Raw genomic sequence first — 17,554 nt, 5'->3', positions numbered from 1 at the left:
TTCTGTGATGTGTTATCTTCAGAGAAAGAACAATACACTCTTATGGTTGGGTTTGGAGAAGCCAGAAGCACTCAGGCCTCAGAGACTGACATTACCAGCTCGGTTCAAACACCGGATGCTGTTTATGTTTGCAAATAGGTTGACAGATACTCTATGCATCTAATGAGCTGTTTTTTTCTTTTTTCTTTAGTGTTGCAATCCAGATCCACTTTATGCAAAGACGACGCCTGCGAGAAGAGGGCAAGTTGCTCCTAGAAGTCTAAAGCTAAGGGCAGCTGTACCCAGGAAGAAACAAACACTCGTGCAAAAGACTAGAAAGGCACAGAACCCTATTAAGAACATTATTCCAGAAATGGAATCAATCTCTCGGTGACTGTCCCCTCTGTATCCCTTTTCAGCACAAAACCCAAGCTAACCTGTAAACTGAGGACTAGGGATAAGGAAACACGGATCAGCTTCTGTCATTTTTTTCCCATAGTAAGATAATCCCTACTTAAATCTAGATTTCTTTCTCCTTTTACATCTTGGCAACACTTTGAACTCAGCAAGGGCACATGGTGACACAATACCAGTGTGACCTGAGCTCAGTATGTTTCTCATGCTTGTGGCTGCTGTTCTGCAGCATCCTGTCACTAATGAAGCATCTAAGGCCTGCCCACATGCATGCCTGTGCTATGAGTCGTCTAATTTTGTAGACTGCCGGGACAATAGACTTACCCACATACCACAGAATATCCCCCATAGTACGTGGATGCTCGATCTGAGGCGTAACAACCTATCTGAGCTGGAAGCAGGGTCATTCAATGCCCTATGGTCAATGAAGATCCTACTTCTTTCCAGCAATTACATCAGAACTATTCATCTCAAGGCCTTTGAGTCCCTGGGCTTCCTGGAGAAGCTGGATGTGAGCCGCAACCTCATGCACAAGCTGTCCCATGACTTCTCTAATGACCTGGTGTCTCTGAAGGAGCTGAGGGTGTCATTCAATCAACTGGAGCAATTGGGTTTCAAGAGCCTGCAATACCTGGAAAATTTGGAGAAGCTGGACCTCAGTCACAATCAGGTGTCCTTCATTGAAAGGGGGACGTTCCGAGGACTCTCAAAGCTTCGTCACCTGTTTCTCCAAGCAAACAAGCTGGAAGTCATTCATGACGGTTTCTTCTTCATGCTGCAGAACCTTGAAATATTAAACCTAGCGAGGAACAACCTAAGTGTCATTGAGGTGGATGCTTTCACCTCACTTCACTCTGTAACCCTCTTGGTCCTGTCGGGAAACCAGCTGAACCATCTCAAGTTTAAGACATTTCTCAACATTCAAACACTAAGCACTCACCTACAGGTATCCAAAAACCCCTGGATCTGCGATTGTGACCTCCAGAGGGTCTTCGGGAAGATTATGAGTGTAAGACACCTGCATGTGGATGACTACGAGAACCTCACGTGCTCCAGCCCCCTTCAGCTGGCTGGCTCCTCGCTCATCTCTGTGGATACTCAGCTGTGTGTAGCAGAGACTGCTACTGTCTTGGTCATTACCATCACTGTCTTGGTAACAGTCATTGCAGCTATTGTGATGGCTGAGAGGAACAGGAAGAAGAACCAAGAGAAGAACTGGAATGAGTCAGAGGGGCCATTTGACTCCCAGGAGAAGTAAGGTGAGGTGTGGAGGATGTGTGATGGAGAAAAAGGTTGTTGGTAATCGCTGAAATATACACATCAACAAGGACATCTTGGCATAACGGTGGGCGCTTTTGAAACCATCTTGTTTGGTCCATTTCTCTGAGCTGGATACACGTTGGACACAAGAGCAGACTATTGTTCTAAAATGTTAAAAAGCAATTACAACATGGACACCAGTGCTCACCTACCATCACCTAATGGATCACTAGGTTTTTTTAATGCTGCTACTTCACTGACGACTGTTGAAATCTAAAAGACTTGCATGAACACACTTACTTGATATGTTCCTTTATTTGTCTTTGAATTGTGCGTTCTTGCCCGGAGGTTTACTGTATTATGGAATTGCCAACTATACCACACCTGAGTGGTAATTTGTGCTAGAAGTTGGTATTGAACTAACCCTAACAATCTCTGCCAGGCCAGACATGTTCTATTTATCTTCTACATATCCTATGTTGCATGACGTAATTTATATACAAAAAATATCATATATATATATATATATATATATATATATATATATATATATATATATATATATATCTTTTTTATTGCAACACCTCCAGGGGCAGAGAACAACACACGTTCAAACCAAGATAAATCATCCAAATACCTTCTTAGAAAGGAAGGTGACAGATTCCTATTGAGAGGGCAAAGGTGTGAGGTGCAGCAAGAAAACGGTAAGAGATCGTGTATGAATGAGATGGAAGTATGGAATATGAACAAAAATGAAAAAGAGTAAGAACCCTAATCAATATATCTGTAATAAAAATAATTTGTGCATCGAAAATGAATAAGGGGCCCAAACAAGCTGGAGGTGGGATTAAAGGGAAGTGCACAAATGAGCCTCTGATCTCCAGAGTAGCAAGTAGCTGAACTGCAGGTTGAAGGGTGCTCATACTTGGGACATGTCTAAGCTTGGTTGCCCAACCCTGTATCAAACCCACTGCCCGTATTCATATGTTCTATGTCTATTGGCATACTCGCGTACTTCTAACATGTGAGTCCCTATGATGCAAAAGGAACGTATGTTGAAGGTTTCCAAGGTTATAAATGAATATATACATGCAAATAATATTCCTCCAACGAAAAGTAAACAGCTTTTTGCATCTTTGCATACGGAAAAACGCCATTGTCTAGGGAACCCGAGCATTCAAGAACCAAACTCTAAAAAAAAATGTTTTTTAAATAAATACACAATATAGGTGAAATATATCGAAACATTTGACACAAAGGTTTAGATAGAGTATCGCTAATTGCTAGAATTGGAATTTTTTTGCATTTTTACATTTGTTTTTTAATGTATTTCACAATGCACTTTAATAAAGTATTACATTCTGTCAATCATTTTGACATGATGTTTCATTCTTTTCATGTTTTAATTTTCATAACAATACATTTGTGGAAAGGAAGATAACAGTTTACCTAGCGTTTTACATTGTAAACATACTTATACGTTATATATATTTAACTCTGATGAAATAGTACTAGCTAAGGCTACCCTGTCACCTCCTTCTATAAACATTCACTCAAAAGAGCTAATGGTTGTGCTATACTGACAGTTCATAGTAAGCTCCAAAAGACCAAGGAGGTAGGGGACCTGGACATTATAACGCTGCAAATTACCTCCATGTGGTTCAGGGAGCCGTAAGCATACATCCTATGAATGTTTCCATTCCAACAGTAAACACAAAGCTGTAGATCACTTATCATGTAAGCTCTTGGAGGAGAAGAAAACAAAAGAGAATCATGGGTGGTATGATAAAACACAAGACTTTGTATTACTGAAGCCCCTGGACTCCTTTTTAGGTCGAGCGTGCAAGCGTTTTTACCTGTTGTTAGAATTGTGGGCTTTTAACCACACCCACCTCATGCCCATCACTTTCACTGTTCATGGGCTTACCTTTCCAAAATTCTTTGTTATCATTGCTAAATGCTTTACGTTTGTCCCTCCTTCGGGAGGTTTTGTTACCGCCTTGCAGACTGACCCTGTTACATGGATAATTGCATGATTGCCGATATGTTTGACTGTGAGCAAACTTCTTTTTCCTTTTGTGTCTCTCCTTCGCACTCATGCACATGGCAGCCATGGCGCTTTGAATCGTCTCGCTTTTGTTAAATAATGTTTTACTTTTAATTTTCAATTTATGTGGCAAGAAAAGTCCAGTTAGGAATTTACAACGCCAATAGCTTTAACTGGAGCAAATGTGAGACCGATTGCATTGCAAATGCTTGTTTTAGTCTGCATTGATAGTGCAGCCGCCAAACAGACATTATGCATAGAATATGCTTAAAGTGGGTGTAGGGGTCATCCCCTTGCAACATTGCCAAATTCAGGATTATGCTATTCTGCAATCACTTACCCCATCACAGATACTAAAATATAATAGGAGAGGACACCTCATCTACAATTTCTAGTGACATGCTTCTTTATAGGTGCATTCTTCTAACTCCTATGGAAGTGTATCACTCGGGTGGGCTCGACCTCTTGTAGAGAACTCACGATAAATTTATAATCTAGGAAAAGCAGGGATCCAGCTCTTAATTTAAAAATGACTAAGGATATACCAAGATATCTCTTTTAGTCCACAAGTACCTTTATAGTGGTTACAAATCCATATATCTGGATGTTTACTGAAAATGTTTCATACATCCATTAGAAGATTGCCTAAATGTTTCAGCTGTTACAACAGCTCAAATGGGTCTCCAGCTTTCTTCAGGGATCAACTATTCCCTACCTAATTGCGATAAAATGTCATGCAATTTAGAAGAGGGATAAGGCTCTCTCATTTTTCCATTTATTTCAATTACCCTATTCAGGGCTGTGTTCCTATTCCTACTTCAACAGCAAGAAGGAGGAGGCTGGCACTTTCCTGCAGTCACACATTCATCAAGGGTAAAGTGCTGCTTTCCAATCTATTTATCCCCATGTGAGACGCAAAGTTGTTAAGAATACCTTTATTCATTGCCATAGACTAACACTGACTTGAAGGCCTCATATTATTTGAAGACAACACCATATAGCATCAGCTCGAATTGTATCTGAAGTTGCTTCTCACTCCTAGATGCTGACATATTTCTGTCTTTTGTATGCATCACTATTTTAACTACCGTCCCCGTTGTACTCCTAACTAGAGACCTTTTCTTTTTCAAGGCTAAAGCTCTCATTTACCTTTAATTTTTTGTGTGTAATTCAGTGGTGGCTGCCACTCAACAGAGGTGGCGGGACGGGTGGGGGTGGAAAGAAAAACAAAGAAAAAAAACTGCTTACCTTTGGGGGAGACCCGTTTGTCTACCCTCTGACCTCTTCCGCTTCCCAGCTGCACACAGGCTCCCAGCCAATCATGACGCTGCTGTCACCAGCATAACAGCAGTTAGTGACTGGTCTGAGCGGCCTGCTTCGCCACTCAGACTGGGAGTGGGAGCCCGTGCATGCTCTCTACACGGCTGTGCAATACAGCCGGTTAGAGAACATGCAAAGTGTGTATGTCTGTTTGGCCAGCCCAACACGGCCAGCCAAACAGACATGCACACTTTGTGGTGCACATTACCCTCCTCTGCCCCCACCTCCCTCCAGCCCAGCCTAGCCCCGCCCCACCCCTTCTCCCAGGAAAAATAAAATGATAATAACGTCTTGTTATTTACATTTTATTTTTCCTTTCCCCACAAACCAGTGGGGCGACGCTCCTCCTACTTAGCGGAAGAGCCGCCCTGGCGTAATTACTTGTGTCACGTAGCATCTGTGTTGAAAACCATGCGCAACTGCTTGAATCAGTACCCCTGCAGACCCAAGTGCAAAAAAAGGGAGCAATTAGGGATCCAATGGGACTGCAATTAAACCAGCAGTAAACAGCAGTACTCACCACAGACAGTGTCCATAACCATTCATGTGCTGTACTTTAGAGGAGGAAAGCATGGGTGATCTGAGCATTTGCTTTTGATGACAAAACACTGGTCTGGTGTGGTATTTCTGTTAGGTTGGAGGTTGCCCTAGGTCCTGCCATATCCCAGGTCACACTCATCTGAGAAACCTGGATAAGGTGAATTTTGTGACTCTGAGGGTTCACCCTGACAAGGGTTGCAATTATTCCTTGAGGTGGATAGTCTCCCATCCCAAAATAATAATCCAATTTCTTAGGGAAACTGCCTTAACAACGCAGACAAAGCCACGCATGCCATTTCCCCGCAAGCACAACAACACTTGCCTCAACAAAGACTCTGCCTTAAACCGCGCATGTGCCGGAAGTTAAGGCAGAGAGAGCAGCCTAGATGCCCGAGCGGAACAGGAGAGTGGTCTAGCTGTCTGGGTGGAACAGGAAGGAGTAGAAAGGCGTCTAGCTGGAAGGAACAGGAGAGGTAATTGGGTCTGGGGCTAGGCCCGGGTTTGAGGGGCTGGGGGAGTTCAGGGTAGTTGTTAGGACAGGGCTGTTCGGTTTTAGGTTTGAGGGTGGGGGGTTAAGTTAGTTTTTTTTAAGGGCAATGACTGGGTTTTAGGTCTCAGAGCAGGTGGGGTTGGAGTAGTTTTGAGGACAGGGTGGGTTCGGTTTTAGAGCTCAGTGCAGGGGGCTGGGGTAATTTTAAGGGCAGTGAATGGGCTTTAGTCATCAGGGTGGGGGGTCGGATTAGTTTTTAGGACAGGGCGGGGTCGGTTTTAGGGTTCAGGGCTGGGGAGGTCGGGTAGTTTTAACAGAAGGACAGGGTTCCTCTCTAGCTGTGAGGAACAGGGGAGGCAAGTGGGGGAGAGCGGGTTTGGGGGGTAGTTTTCAGAGGTGGGAGGCCATTTTAGGCCTCATGGTGGGGGATCAGGGTAGTTTTTATGACAGGGCGGGTCAGTTTTAGGGTTGAGGGTGGGGGTCGGGTTCGTTTTAAGGGCAATGACCGGGTTTTAGGCCTCGGGGCGGGTGGGGTTGGAGTAGTTTTTAGGACAGGGTGGGGTCAGTGTTAGGGTTCAGGGCGTGGGCGTCAGGTACTTTTAAGGGCAGTGATTGGGTTTTAGGCATCAAGGCAGGGTGGTCGCTGTCGTTTTTAGGACAGGGTGGGGTCGGTTTTAGGGTTCAGGTGGAGGGGTCTGGGTAGTTTTAAGGGCGGGGTTACTTTTAGGGCTCAGGGCGGTGGGGTTAGGGCCCGGGGCATGGGGTGGAAGAGGCAGTTTTAAGGGCTGCGGCGGGGTGGATTGCAGGGTAGGGTATCAGGTGTTGGGGAAATATGGGGGCGAATGTACCACGCATGTTCCTTTACCAAGCATGCTTTTACAATGCAATTCGTTGTAAAGGCATGCATGGTCAAGACGCGGTCTTGTTGTTGAGACTGCGTTGTAAAGGCATGTGTGGTTTAGGCATGCATAATTCCATCATACAACCAATTTCTTACACTGGATCCAGGGCTTGTGTTTTGAAGTAACAAAAACAGCAACAATTGAATAGTAATCTTTTATTTTTTTCCTAAAGTCATTCTTGCACTCAATGTTTGCACCTTAAAGTTTTGGGAACATTGGGGTAGATCTGGCTGATCTCGAGAGCCTTACTATGCCGCAGCTTAGGAGCATGTGCAAGCAATAAATTCTGAAGCTGAACATTCACTCAAAGAAGGAGGACTACCACATTGCCTTCAGAGCCTGGGAGAGCATTCTTCAGCTAAAATGCATCTAAAAAAGAATGAGGATGACGTTGGAGGGGGAAATGAGGAAGTACCAGTGCTAGGAGAGTGTTCTCCCATTGAAGCTGCATCACCTACATCATCCAGGGTAGGGGAGGGCAGTGTGCCTACCCATAGATTGTCTCCATAAGAGCTGGAGGTCAGGCAGGCAGTAAGGACCTTGGAAGTTGCAGCTGGCTACCCTTGCTCCAGTAGAAAAATATGGCTGCTGCAGAGGATGAGGTTGCAGCAGCTCTTGCACTGGAGGAGAAACTGTAGGTCTTGGCCGTAGAGCAGAAAAAGGCCCTGCCGACCCATGACAGGAGCCAGCTTAAGACGGACTTGTAGTCCCGAAGCACCTCTGAGTTCAGTAATGATGGCAGCAGTGATTCTGAAGTGCCTAAAGTGGCCAAAAGACCTGCTTCCTAGTTATGTGATAGGAAGAGGCCCATGGTGCTATATCACCAGGCCCGGTGTTATGAATGTCTATAGACAGGGCACAAGAGGAGGGGAGACTCCGCATGTACCCAGAAGTCAATCACAAGTGCGCACTCCGGAGGGGTGACCAGTGTAACACTATGGGGTATCTTATTTGGCCAGGAGAGGGTAGAGGATGCCTTGCTATCCTTTTTCTGGGAGGCAGACCACGAAGGTAAGCTGGTTATCCCCGAGAATGGCAGACATCACTTCCAGGAGGTCACACTGAATGGGGTCCTTGTCAGTGGTCTGCGGGGATACCTGCCCTGCCAGACCAAGGCTGGTTGCCCCAGAACAGTATCTGCCAGGGCAGGTCTGTAGGGTAACGAAGGCCCCTAGGAAAGAGCATGTCTGCCCTTTAGCAATGGTCTCCTTAGAATGGCAGGGGGTACTTGCTTGAAAGAGGGTGATTCTCAGCACACAGATGCTTATTGACTGCATCCTTGGCAATGAGTTTCTAAATGTTTCTTACTTTTCCTCCACTAGAGACTCTAGTGGGATTCACGTGGGTACCTCAAGCACTCTCAGTCATTACCACTGATGCAGATTTTCTGGTTAACTCAGTTTGACTCCATTAGATCGCAGCCCTTCACCACTTTCACTTTAAATGACACAAGTCCTGTATCTTCGCACTTGTAGAATTTAACTGTTGTTCCAACGTCTGGAGTCTTGTCACAGATTACTCCTGATTCCTCTCAATACCAGACACTTTATTCATCAACACCTCCAACTTGTCTTTAACGGCTCTAACCGCTTTCTCAGTGCTGCCTGTTTTCTCAGCCAAGTCACTTCTCAATTCTCTGATGGATCTTAATAGGGGCCGTTGCCCAGCTATAGGTTCTGCTTCATCTGGAATCACAGTATCTCCCCTACTTTCCCCAACTGTATTCCTTAACTGAAAGAAGTCCTCTCTATGCCTCTGTCTAGCCGCCATCTCACCGTGGAGCAGAGCAATCATGATTATTAGAGTTTGGCACCCTGTTCAACAAACTACTAGGGCATGCACCCTGTACTCAAGAGTTTCCCAGCCTGTCCTTTACCAATGTGGGACTATGGCAAAGACCCAGGCCACCACATGTTCCACAGTGCTTTGTGACCTCGATTGTTAAACAGTCCTCTGGACTAGGAGATTAGTCACCTCTGGGGAGAGGAAGAACTGACTAGCTGCCATCAATGTCCTAACTCAACCACGGCCCTGGTTCATTGCTCAAGCATGAAAGTCTTCAGGGCCACTGTCAGATTCCACTTTTTGGAGCTCTCACTCCTAGCTGCTATCTACATGAGGATACCACCAAGCAGTTCAATGTCCTAAGTGCTCGACAAGGACGGCCTCAGCTAAGCCAAATCCTTCCTATTACAAGGCCTCCGCTATTATTGCCCTCGAGAAATCTCTGAGTCACACCATTCAAGGCTCCACGTCTGCATCACCTATTTGCTTTACTCCTACAGGCCCATCTGAAGTCTGGGGTGGACAAACGCTAGATAGGCAAAGGCCCTTTAATGGAGTTGCAAAAAGCGCTACCATCTTCGGCTCCCATTGGCCCATCCTCCATTTAACATGTTTAAACCAGTCCAATACCAGCCTAACAAGCTGATAATGTTCCAAGTCACCCTTTGCCCCTGATGTGTGTCTAGCCTGTCTGTACTACTTTGCCCAGATCCTGCGGGATGGCAGTAAATCCTTTCCATGATGCAGAACACCTCTCACAGATGCTGTGAGAGGTGAAAGTATGGTATGACAGGGGACATGATCATGGAACGTTAGGATCCCAGCCTTGAGAGGAGCTAAGTTCAAGGTGGCCTAGACGAAAACCAGACCTCGCTAAAACTAGAATGATAATACGATTTACGTTCAAAATAATGGCATTGTCCATGTTGCTAATTAAATATGATTAGTTCCTTTCAAATTGAAAATGTTATGTGGGACCAAGGACCTCTAGAATGTGTGAAGGTGTAGGGGTGAAGGATGTTTCTATGGTGAAAGATGGCATCAAGTTTGTAGCAAGTGATGAGGTTTGCAGTATCTGGCGCACGGAGTAATGTGGAGCGAGCGTTACTTAGGATGAGTTGGAATGTGAGTTTTGTAGCTTGAGGGTGTGTGGTAGTTAGAGGGATATGCACGACGGCCGACAGCATGGAGGCTTCTTTCCTCTGTGGACAAGTGTGCTCCTTTGATCCTGTGGGTCAGGGTAACACCCCACAAGCTCCTCACCGCAAGAGTTACAGGAGCGGCTGAGGCCAAGGTGCTCATGCCACGGTGGACATCTGGTCCACTGCTTGCTACTCGCACACAGGTGTCGGAAGGTCCCAGTGGTGTGCGTTGTGCAGCTGTGTTGTGGGGAGGGAGCACACTCAGGGGGCTCGAGGTGGGAGCTGGTGGTTTGAACAGGGGCGGTGTGCAGCGTTCTCGGCATCCGATCGCCAGCAGGCCTCAGTGAGGTTAGTGGCCTGGTGATGCCTGGAGTCTGGCACCCAAGGGAGGTCAGTGGGCAAAGACGTTCTCATTGACACCTTTTAAAGAGACATAAAGAAGCTCGACCTGGAAAAACATCCTATTTTAAACTCAGCCCTGGATAAACTCCTAAAACTATGATAAAAATAAACATCTGAACTAAAAGGGCTAAAAAAGAGGTAAACTCTACTACACATGTTCTTACACCGAGATCTCTGACAATACGAACCAGAGCATGGCCTGGCAGAAATAGGGATAACTTAATGGTTACATAACAGCTTCTTGCTCTGCCTACTGCAGTAAACTCACCCATGTCCGTGGACTCAATAACAAACTCCAAATGAGAATTCTCTATCTTATATAATAACCCTTTTTCTCTTAGTTCATCAAACGCATGGCCAAATTTGGCAACAGACATGTCCCCTCAGCGCTATATCTCGCAACAATCCGAGAATGACAGCGAAACAGAATGCTGGAATCACCTCATCCGATACAATCCAGCAGAGGTAATACAAGACATCAGTTGAGCATGGCGGGACATTGGAGCAAGATATATGGACACACCTGTTTCAAATGTTGGACGCCACTTCAAAAGTACTAGAATTTCAGTGGAACAAATTCAACATACTCATTTCTCTGCTAGAGTCTGTAGCTCAATGCACAGTCACTATGGACTTGCGTTTCGAACATCTGTATCTCACAAAAAAGGAATTACTTAGTGATAAAACATCTTCATCTTTATCAAATCAAAAGTGTGCTTGCACCCCTATAGTAGGAAACTTACAGGAGTTTCCATCTTTTTGTTCCTTCTCTGGTCGAGGAAGTAAAATCCATAAAGGCTCACCCCTCCATCCACTCACAAGTGAAACACATTTTGGAGTACTGCAACCCATGGACCCCATATGAATACAACAACAAAAAACAAAACATTCATTTTCAAATGGGCCATACTCTCCAACAGATATTTGTGCATAGAAATTGAGACTGTGCAGATGAAAACAGGGGTGAACTGCCTAACCCCACAGAATGCTCAAATGTCATAATAGACCTATCTTTACTGGAACCACTTGTTTTACCAAACACAAAATCAACCCCAGCCTCTCCTATAAAGGCCAATATCTCCTCAAGACGCATACAGAAAAAAGCAAGAAAACAAAACAAATAAAGGAACAAAAAGCTAAAGCATTGAAATGAAAGGAAACCACTGCTATTTTTTTTCCTATTTTTAAACAAACAGGAATTTCACCCTCAGCCACAGAACTACGAGAACCCAGGAACATGTGCGAGGCACACAACAGATTTATCACTGAAACGATGCAAGCCTCCCGCATCCAACAATCACAAGAGAACTCAGCAACTTCCCTGATGGCCCAATGTGGCACAACTTTAGACACAACTTTCTACGCAGCCCAAAGAACTGATGGTGTGGCGTTCAAAACAGCATTTATGTTGTAGCGATGAAATAGGAGGAAGAGGCTTCACATCGATGATATGTCAGAAAAAATTTTACTCTTCCAAGTTCATCAGCGCCGGTGTCCTCACAGCCGCTCCTGGCACTGACAGTCGTAAACTGCCAATGCCTCGAACACTGCCAGCGCAGAACAAAAACATTCCACAATATTAATTCTACCTTTACATAGCATACATGAAATTACATAACACATCTCCCCCTTAGTAACCCAACCAAACACAAAAAAAACATGCAACTGCAATATAAATCATTACTTTTTTTCTATTCTAAAACATTTCATAATTATCCAAATATTTAGGTTGGCTTCCTACGTTTCCCCTTTAAATCACTGGCACAACTGTTGGGAACCACTCTATCAAAATCATCAGTGTTGTTTCTATCATCTGCTTGCACATATTCAGTGGCATTTCTTTTTTGTTAAGTTTATTCATTTGTATTAAGGTGAAGATTAATAAAGTACAAATATTAAAGAATGACAATTTGATGAATAAATAGAGTAAAAGTAATAACATTGTTCATGACAATTCCTATACATCATGTACAAATAAAATGTACTCAATCATATATACAACTGTATGTTAGACGAATTATAGCAATGGAAAGGTAGAAATACATTTTTAAGGTAAGGAAAGAATAGTGAGAAAGAAAGAAAATAAATAAAGAGAGGAAAGATCAGTAAAACCTGTATATTATAAGTAACACAATTCATACAATATAGTTATATACAGACGAGTATACCAAAACTTCAAAGTTATAAAATAGTAACATAGAATAAGTGTGAAACTATAAAAACAATAAGCTAAAAGCTTTTTGTATATAAAAAGGAATATTAAGTAATACAATTAATAAAATACAACTGCAGACCGACGTAATCTGCTGAGATTAAAGAATTCCTAATGAAGGATTTTAGCAGTAGTTGAAAAAACTATGTTAATGATTCCCATAATTTTTCCCTCTTATTCGCTAATAAAGTTGAAGGTATGTGGTAGCGATCCAGACGGTGATTATGGCACACAAAGTTCTACCACTGCAGATAAGAAACATTTTCAGTAGACTTCTAATTGGAAGTAATCACCTGGTAACCGAGAGCAACAAGCAGATATATTAAGTTATGACACCTTTTGTTATGAAGCCAGAGATTACTTAGACTTCCTAAGAAAAGTGCATTGATGGAAAAGAGAACCTGGGAACCAGTGACTTTTTCAATGGTAAATCAAACATTTTCCCCAAACTGGGTAACCTTGGAGCATGAAATAAATATATGAATGTAGGTTCCAGAACTAGAGTTACAATGCCAACAAGAGTCCGTTTTTAGAATTTTTAGTTTAAAAAGGTGAGCTGGTGTATGAAACATTCTGTTGTAAAAATAATGTAAAGTCTGAGTGAGATGTGCTGAGCGTGCAGTGGAGTGTAATTTATTCCATATTAGTTGCCATAAAGAGATAGGCCAGTCAGAAAGTAGGTCTTGTTCCCATAACTTTTCTATTTTAGATTTAGGCCTATCTATTGAAGGAATTATGAGGGTTTTATATATATGTGCTGCTTTGAAGTAGGTTGTGATGGGATCTGGGAATAACTGTAAATTAGTTTGTGAAAGAAGTAGTTTCAGAATCTGGTATTTCTGAATACATGTGGGAGGCAGATTATAAGTGGAGGAGAAGGAACTAAAGGGAATTATGACCCAATCAGGAAGCAGGAGCTGGGAAATTATAAAAATACCTTTGGGTAGCCAAGTACGCCAAAATAGTGGCTTGCCATTATGCAAAAGATGTTTATTGTACTAAATAGGACTACGTATAAAGTTTTCTCTAGCAGAAGAGTTAGTGATGATATAAGGTCGGAATAGGGGGCATGAGAATGAAAACAATAATGGTATCCAGTATTTAGGGGGCTGCGACATAAATAAGACATGTTCATAAAGGATGGGAGAAATTAAAGCATGTTCTAATTGATACCATAACTTATTTTCAGACTGCAAATCATTTAGAAAGCATCCTTGACATTGCTTAATATTAAATGCTTTATGATATTGGCAAAAGTTAGGAAATGTAACTCCGCCTGAGTTCTTAGGTAACTTTAAATGATTAAAAGAAATACGAGGTGTTTTCCCATTCGATAAGAAGTGTGTTAACATCTTATCAATTGATTTAAAATATTTCCCAGGTATTTTAAGAGGCAACATCACTAAAAAGAATTTGATAATTGGGAGAAACATCATTGTAATAGAATCAAGTCTTCCTCACCAAGAAAGAAAAAGAGGAGACCAGTTTTGGGACGGCTTAGTAATTTTGGAGAGCATAATGTACATATTGATTTCAATAGTGTCTCCAAGGTTTTGATATAATATTCCCAAGCATTTAATTTTATCAGGTTTCCATGCCATATCTGTACCTGCAAATTCAGTTCGAAGACAATATTTATTTAAAGGCATTATTTCAGATTTGTCTATGTTATGTTTATAACCTGAGACATTTGAATATTGATGCAATTGGTAAAAAAAATTAGGGATGGAGGATTCTGGTTTGGAAATGTATAATAAAATATCATCAGCGTAAGCAGTAAATTTAAAATGGACATATCTATAATGAAAACCAGAAGAATTGTCAAAAAGTTTGAATCTTTGTAAAAAAGGTTCCAATGCTAATATGAAAAGCAATGGGGATACCGGGCATCCCTGTCAGGTACCCCTATTTAAAGAAAAGTATGGTAATTGAATTCCATTTACTAATACAGAGGAGAGGAGAGTATAATAATGATATTAATGTAATGAATCCTGCACCAACGCCATGCCAGCGTAGGGTTTGAATCATAAATTTCCATTTGACTCTGTCAAATGCTTTTTCAGCATTCTGAGCAATTGCAGCTAAAGAATGTTTACGTTTTGGGGCTTTGCTGAGAATGTTCATCAGTGACATTTTTGTAATTAACTTATGCATTCTCTACTGCTACCATGTTTCCCTCATCAGCCTGTGCCAAATCACCATCTCTTTGTCCCGCATCTCTTACTCTTCCTTCTTGACCCAAATTCTGGACTTCATTTAGACTGTGGTTACTATCCTCACGAGTAATACTCATGTCATTCGCAAATCCACCACTCTCATAAACTCACTCTCACACATCTGTCCTGCTCTGACTTTTCTGGGAAAGAGTATTCCCATCTGGAATTTTAACAACATCTTCATATTCCACCACTTACCATTTTCCACCTTGACTGCATTTCTGGAATTAAACACCACCTTGGTTTCAGGATAAAATCTAGACCCTTGACATCTTTTCTTGTGAGGCATTCTCACTTTAACTCTGTCTCCTACACTGAACTGCACATCACTCACATTTATAGGTAGGTCATATCTAATTTTGCTCGCAACTTGTGATTCTTCTACTCTTGCCTTTATTTGACTCACATGAGGCATTCTATCATTCACCTTAGTTTCTTGAACTACCCATCTCGGAGACAGCTCGTTACAAGAATATCTTCCCCTGGACATGACAAATGGAGACACCACTGTAGTAGAATATGGTGTATTATCATAACCCCAAACTCTTTCTGCTACCTCATCCTGAACTGACCTCCCATAAGTCTTGGCTTTTTGAATAACCTCCTTGAGCATCCTATATTTTCTTTCTACCAAACCTTTACCTTGTGGACTATATAAAGCAGTAGTGAGATGTTTAACATTCATGGTTTCCAAAAACTCTCTCACAAAATGGGACACAAATTATACTCCATTATCAGTGACTAAAAATGCTGGTATAACCTCACAACAAAACAATTCTTTCAAAAATGTTACTACACTTTCAGCATTGAGTTCTCTCAAAAGTGTATGTGATATCCCTGTGGAGTGATAATCCACAGCCACAAACACATAACATTTACTCTCACACAGACCACCAATAGGTCCTATAAAGTCCATTCCCACTTTTTCCCAGGGTCTCTCTGGCAACTGCACCAGACACAGTTGTACATTACGAGTATGCATTCTTTTATCAGCTTGACTACACTCCATACCACTGTTCACCAACACCTCTATTTCAGTGTCCATTCCTGGACACCAATGATACAATCTCATTTGTTTTCTCCTGCCAGTATTAACAACATGACCTCTATGACCCAACTTTATCAATCTCCCTCTCAGTTCCACAGGTGGAATTAAATTCTCTCCCCTCATTATCAAACAACATTCAACTCTTCTTTTACTTTGAAGTAAGGTTGCATATCCTCAGTCAATGACCCTTTTCTAGGCCACCCATTTGAAATATACCGTACCAGAATGTTCTGACATTTGTCCTTGCTCGCAAACTTCCTCCAGCACTATTGTGAAATAACTCCATCCAACACACTCACACCATCAATCATTCCAATCACAACTTCTTCTTGCTGACACATATCTTCTTGTACACCCCTAGGTACAGGACGTCTAGAAAGGAAATCTGCTCTACAGTTTTTTCTCCCACCACATTTTTCATCTGAATAAGTCACATAATTTGGATAATAACTTTGTTAATCTAGGACTAGTCTTACTAAATGTCTTGCCATTTCACAGGTAAACCAACATCTTATGATTAGTAACTATAATGAATTGTCTGCCTCACAAATATGTAGAGAAGTGTTGAGCACCCCATACATAAGCTAATGCCTCTCTCTCAATCGTACTGTAGTTTGCTTCAGACTCAGACAATCGCCTAGATGCAAATGCTATTGTGTTCTCATTACCATCAACTATTTGGCTTAGTACAGCACTTAAACCCATGCTACTCGCATCAACAGTCACTATTGACATAATATCATCCCAGAAAGGTTGCAGCACCAGGGCATTGACTAAAAGTGTCATAAAAGCTTCTTCTTGCTCGCTCTCCCATAAAATCTTTCCCCTTTCCTCAGCAGTCTTCGTTGTGGCTCGGTCTGTAGTGCAAAGTTCTGTACAAACCATGAATAATATTCACAAAGAACAAAGAACGATCTTAATTTGTCTTTGTCAGTAGGTGATGCACATTTCTCAATCCCCAAAATAGGATCTTCTTTTGGTGAAACATCTGAAGCTGATATTTTATGTCCCAGATATTCCACCGTTTCAGTCATGAAACTGTAATTCTGTGATCTTCCAGAATGCTTAATACCTTATCCAGTTTCCATAAATGCACTTCCACAAAATCAGAAGAAATAAATATGTCATCTTGATAGGCCATTACACCTTTAATTTCTCCAAATAGTTGATGCATAAGTTTCTGAAAAACCAACGCTGCCGAAGCTGGCCCAAACGGCATATGTAAGAAACGAAACGCACCAAAAGGTGTAACAAATGCTGTCAGAGAGCGAGAATCTTTGCTAAATTCAATCTGATGGTAGGCTGCTTTCAAATCAATGGTAGTAAAAACTTTCATACCTCCCAATTCTGCTCACATGTCTTGAATTCTAGGCAATAGAAAGCAATCTACTTGTATGTTTTTATTGAGTGTTCTTAAATCAATGCACAATCCAAGGTCACCATTTTCCTTAAGAACAACCACCAGAGGTGAAATCCATTGAGATTAATCTATAGGTTCGATAACACCTTCACACAAAGACCTTTAAGATGTTCCTTTACCATCCTCTGATGCTTAACAGGACATTACACACTCTGCGAACAACAGGAATCGCATCAGGTTTGAGAATGATGTTGTGTTCAAAACCTTTCACTATCCCTAATTTATCTTTAAAAATAACCTTATGTTTCTCAAGAACATCTTGCAAAGAATCCACTTTCATTTCAATTTTCTCCACCATTGTGATTGATTCTTCTGTGCCAGGCCTAAGTACCATTCCAAATCATGCCTGGTCTCGCCATCGTAAAATGTTATATCCT

At 42.1% G+C, this 17,554-nt stretch overlaps 1 protein-coding gene across 1 annotated transcript; it reads left to right on the top strand.

Annotated features, from left to right (window-relative positions):
* Positions 1-751: 751 nt before the first annotated feature.
* LOC138301513 (leucine-rich repeat-containing protein 70-like) lies at positions 752-1,651 on the top strand. Its single transcript, XM_069242025.1, has one exon. It carries the CDS (start codon positions 752-754, stop codon positions 1,649-1,651), a length of 900 nt encoding a protein of 299 aa, XP_069098126.1.
* Positions 1,652-17,554: the final 15,903 nt, after the last annotated feature.

The sequence above is a fragment of the Pleurodeles waltl genome, chromosome 6 (assembly GCF_031143425.1).
Source record: "Pleurodeles waltl isolate 20211129_DDA chromosome 6, aPleWal1.hap1.20221129, whole genome shotgun sequence".
Classification (NCBI taxonomy): Eukaryota; Metazoa; Chordata; class Amphibia; order Caudata; family Salamandridae; genus Pleurodeles; species Pleurodeles waltl.
This window is presented reverse-complemented; position numbering and strand designations above follow the sequence as displayed.

What these genes read in the sequence shown, in the direction of transcription:
- LOC138301513 (XM_069242025.1), top strand. Translation starts at nt 752, where the DNA reads ATGCTCGATCTGAGGCGTAACAACCTATCTGAGCTGGAAGCAGGGTCA.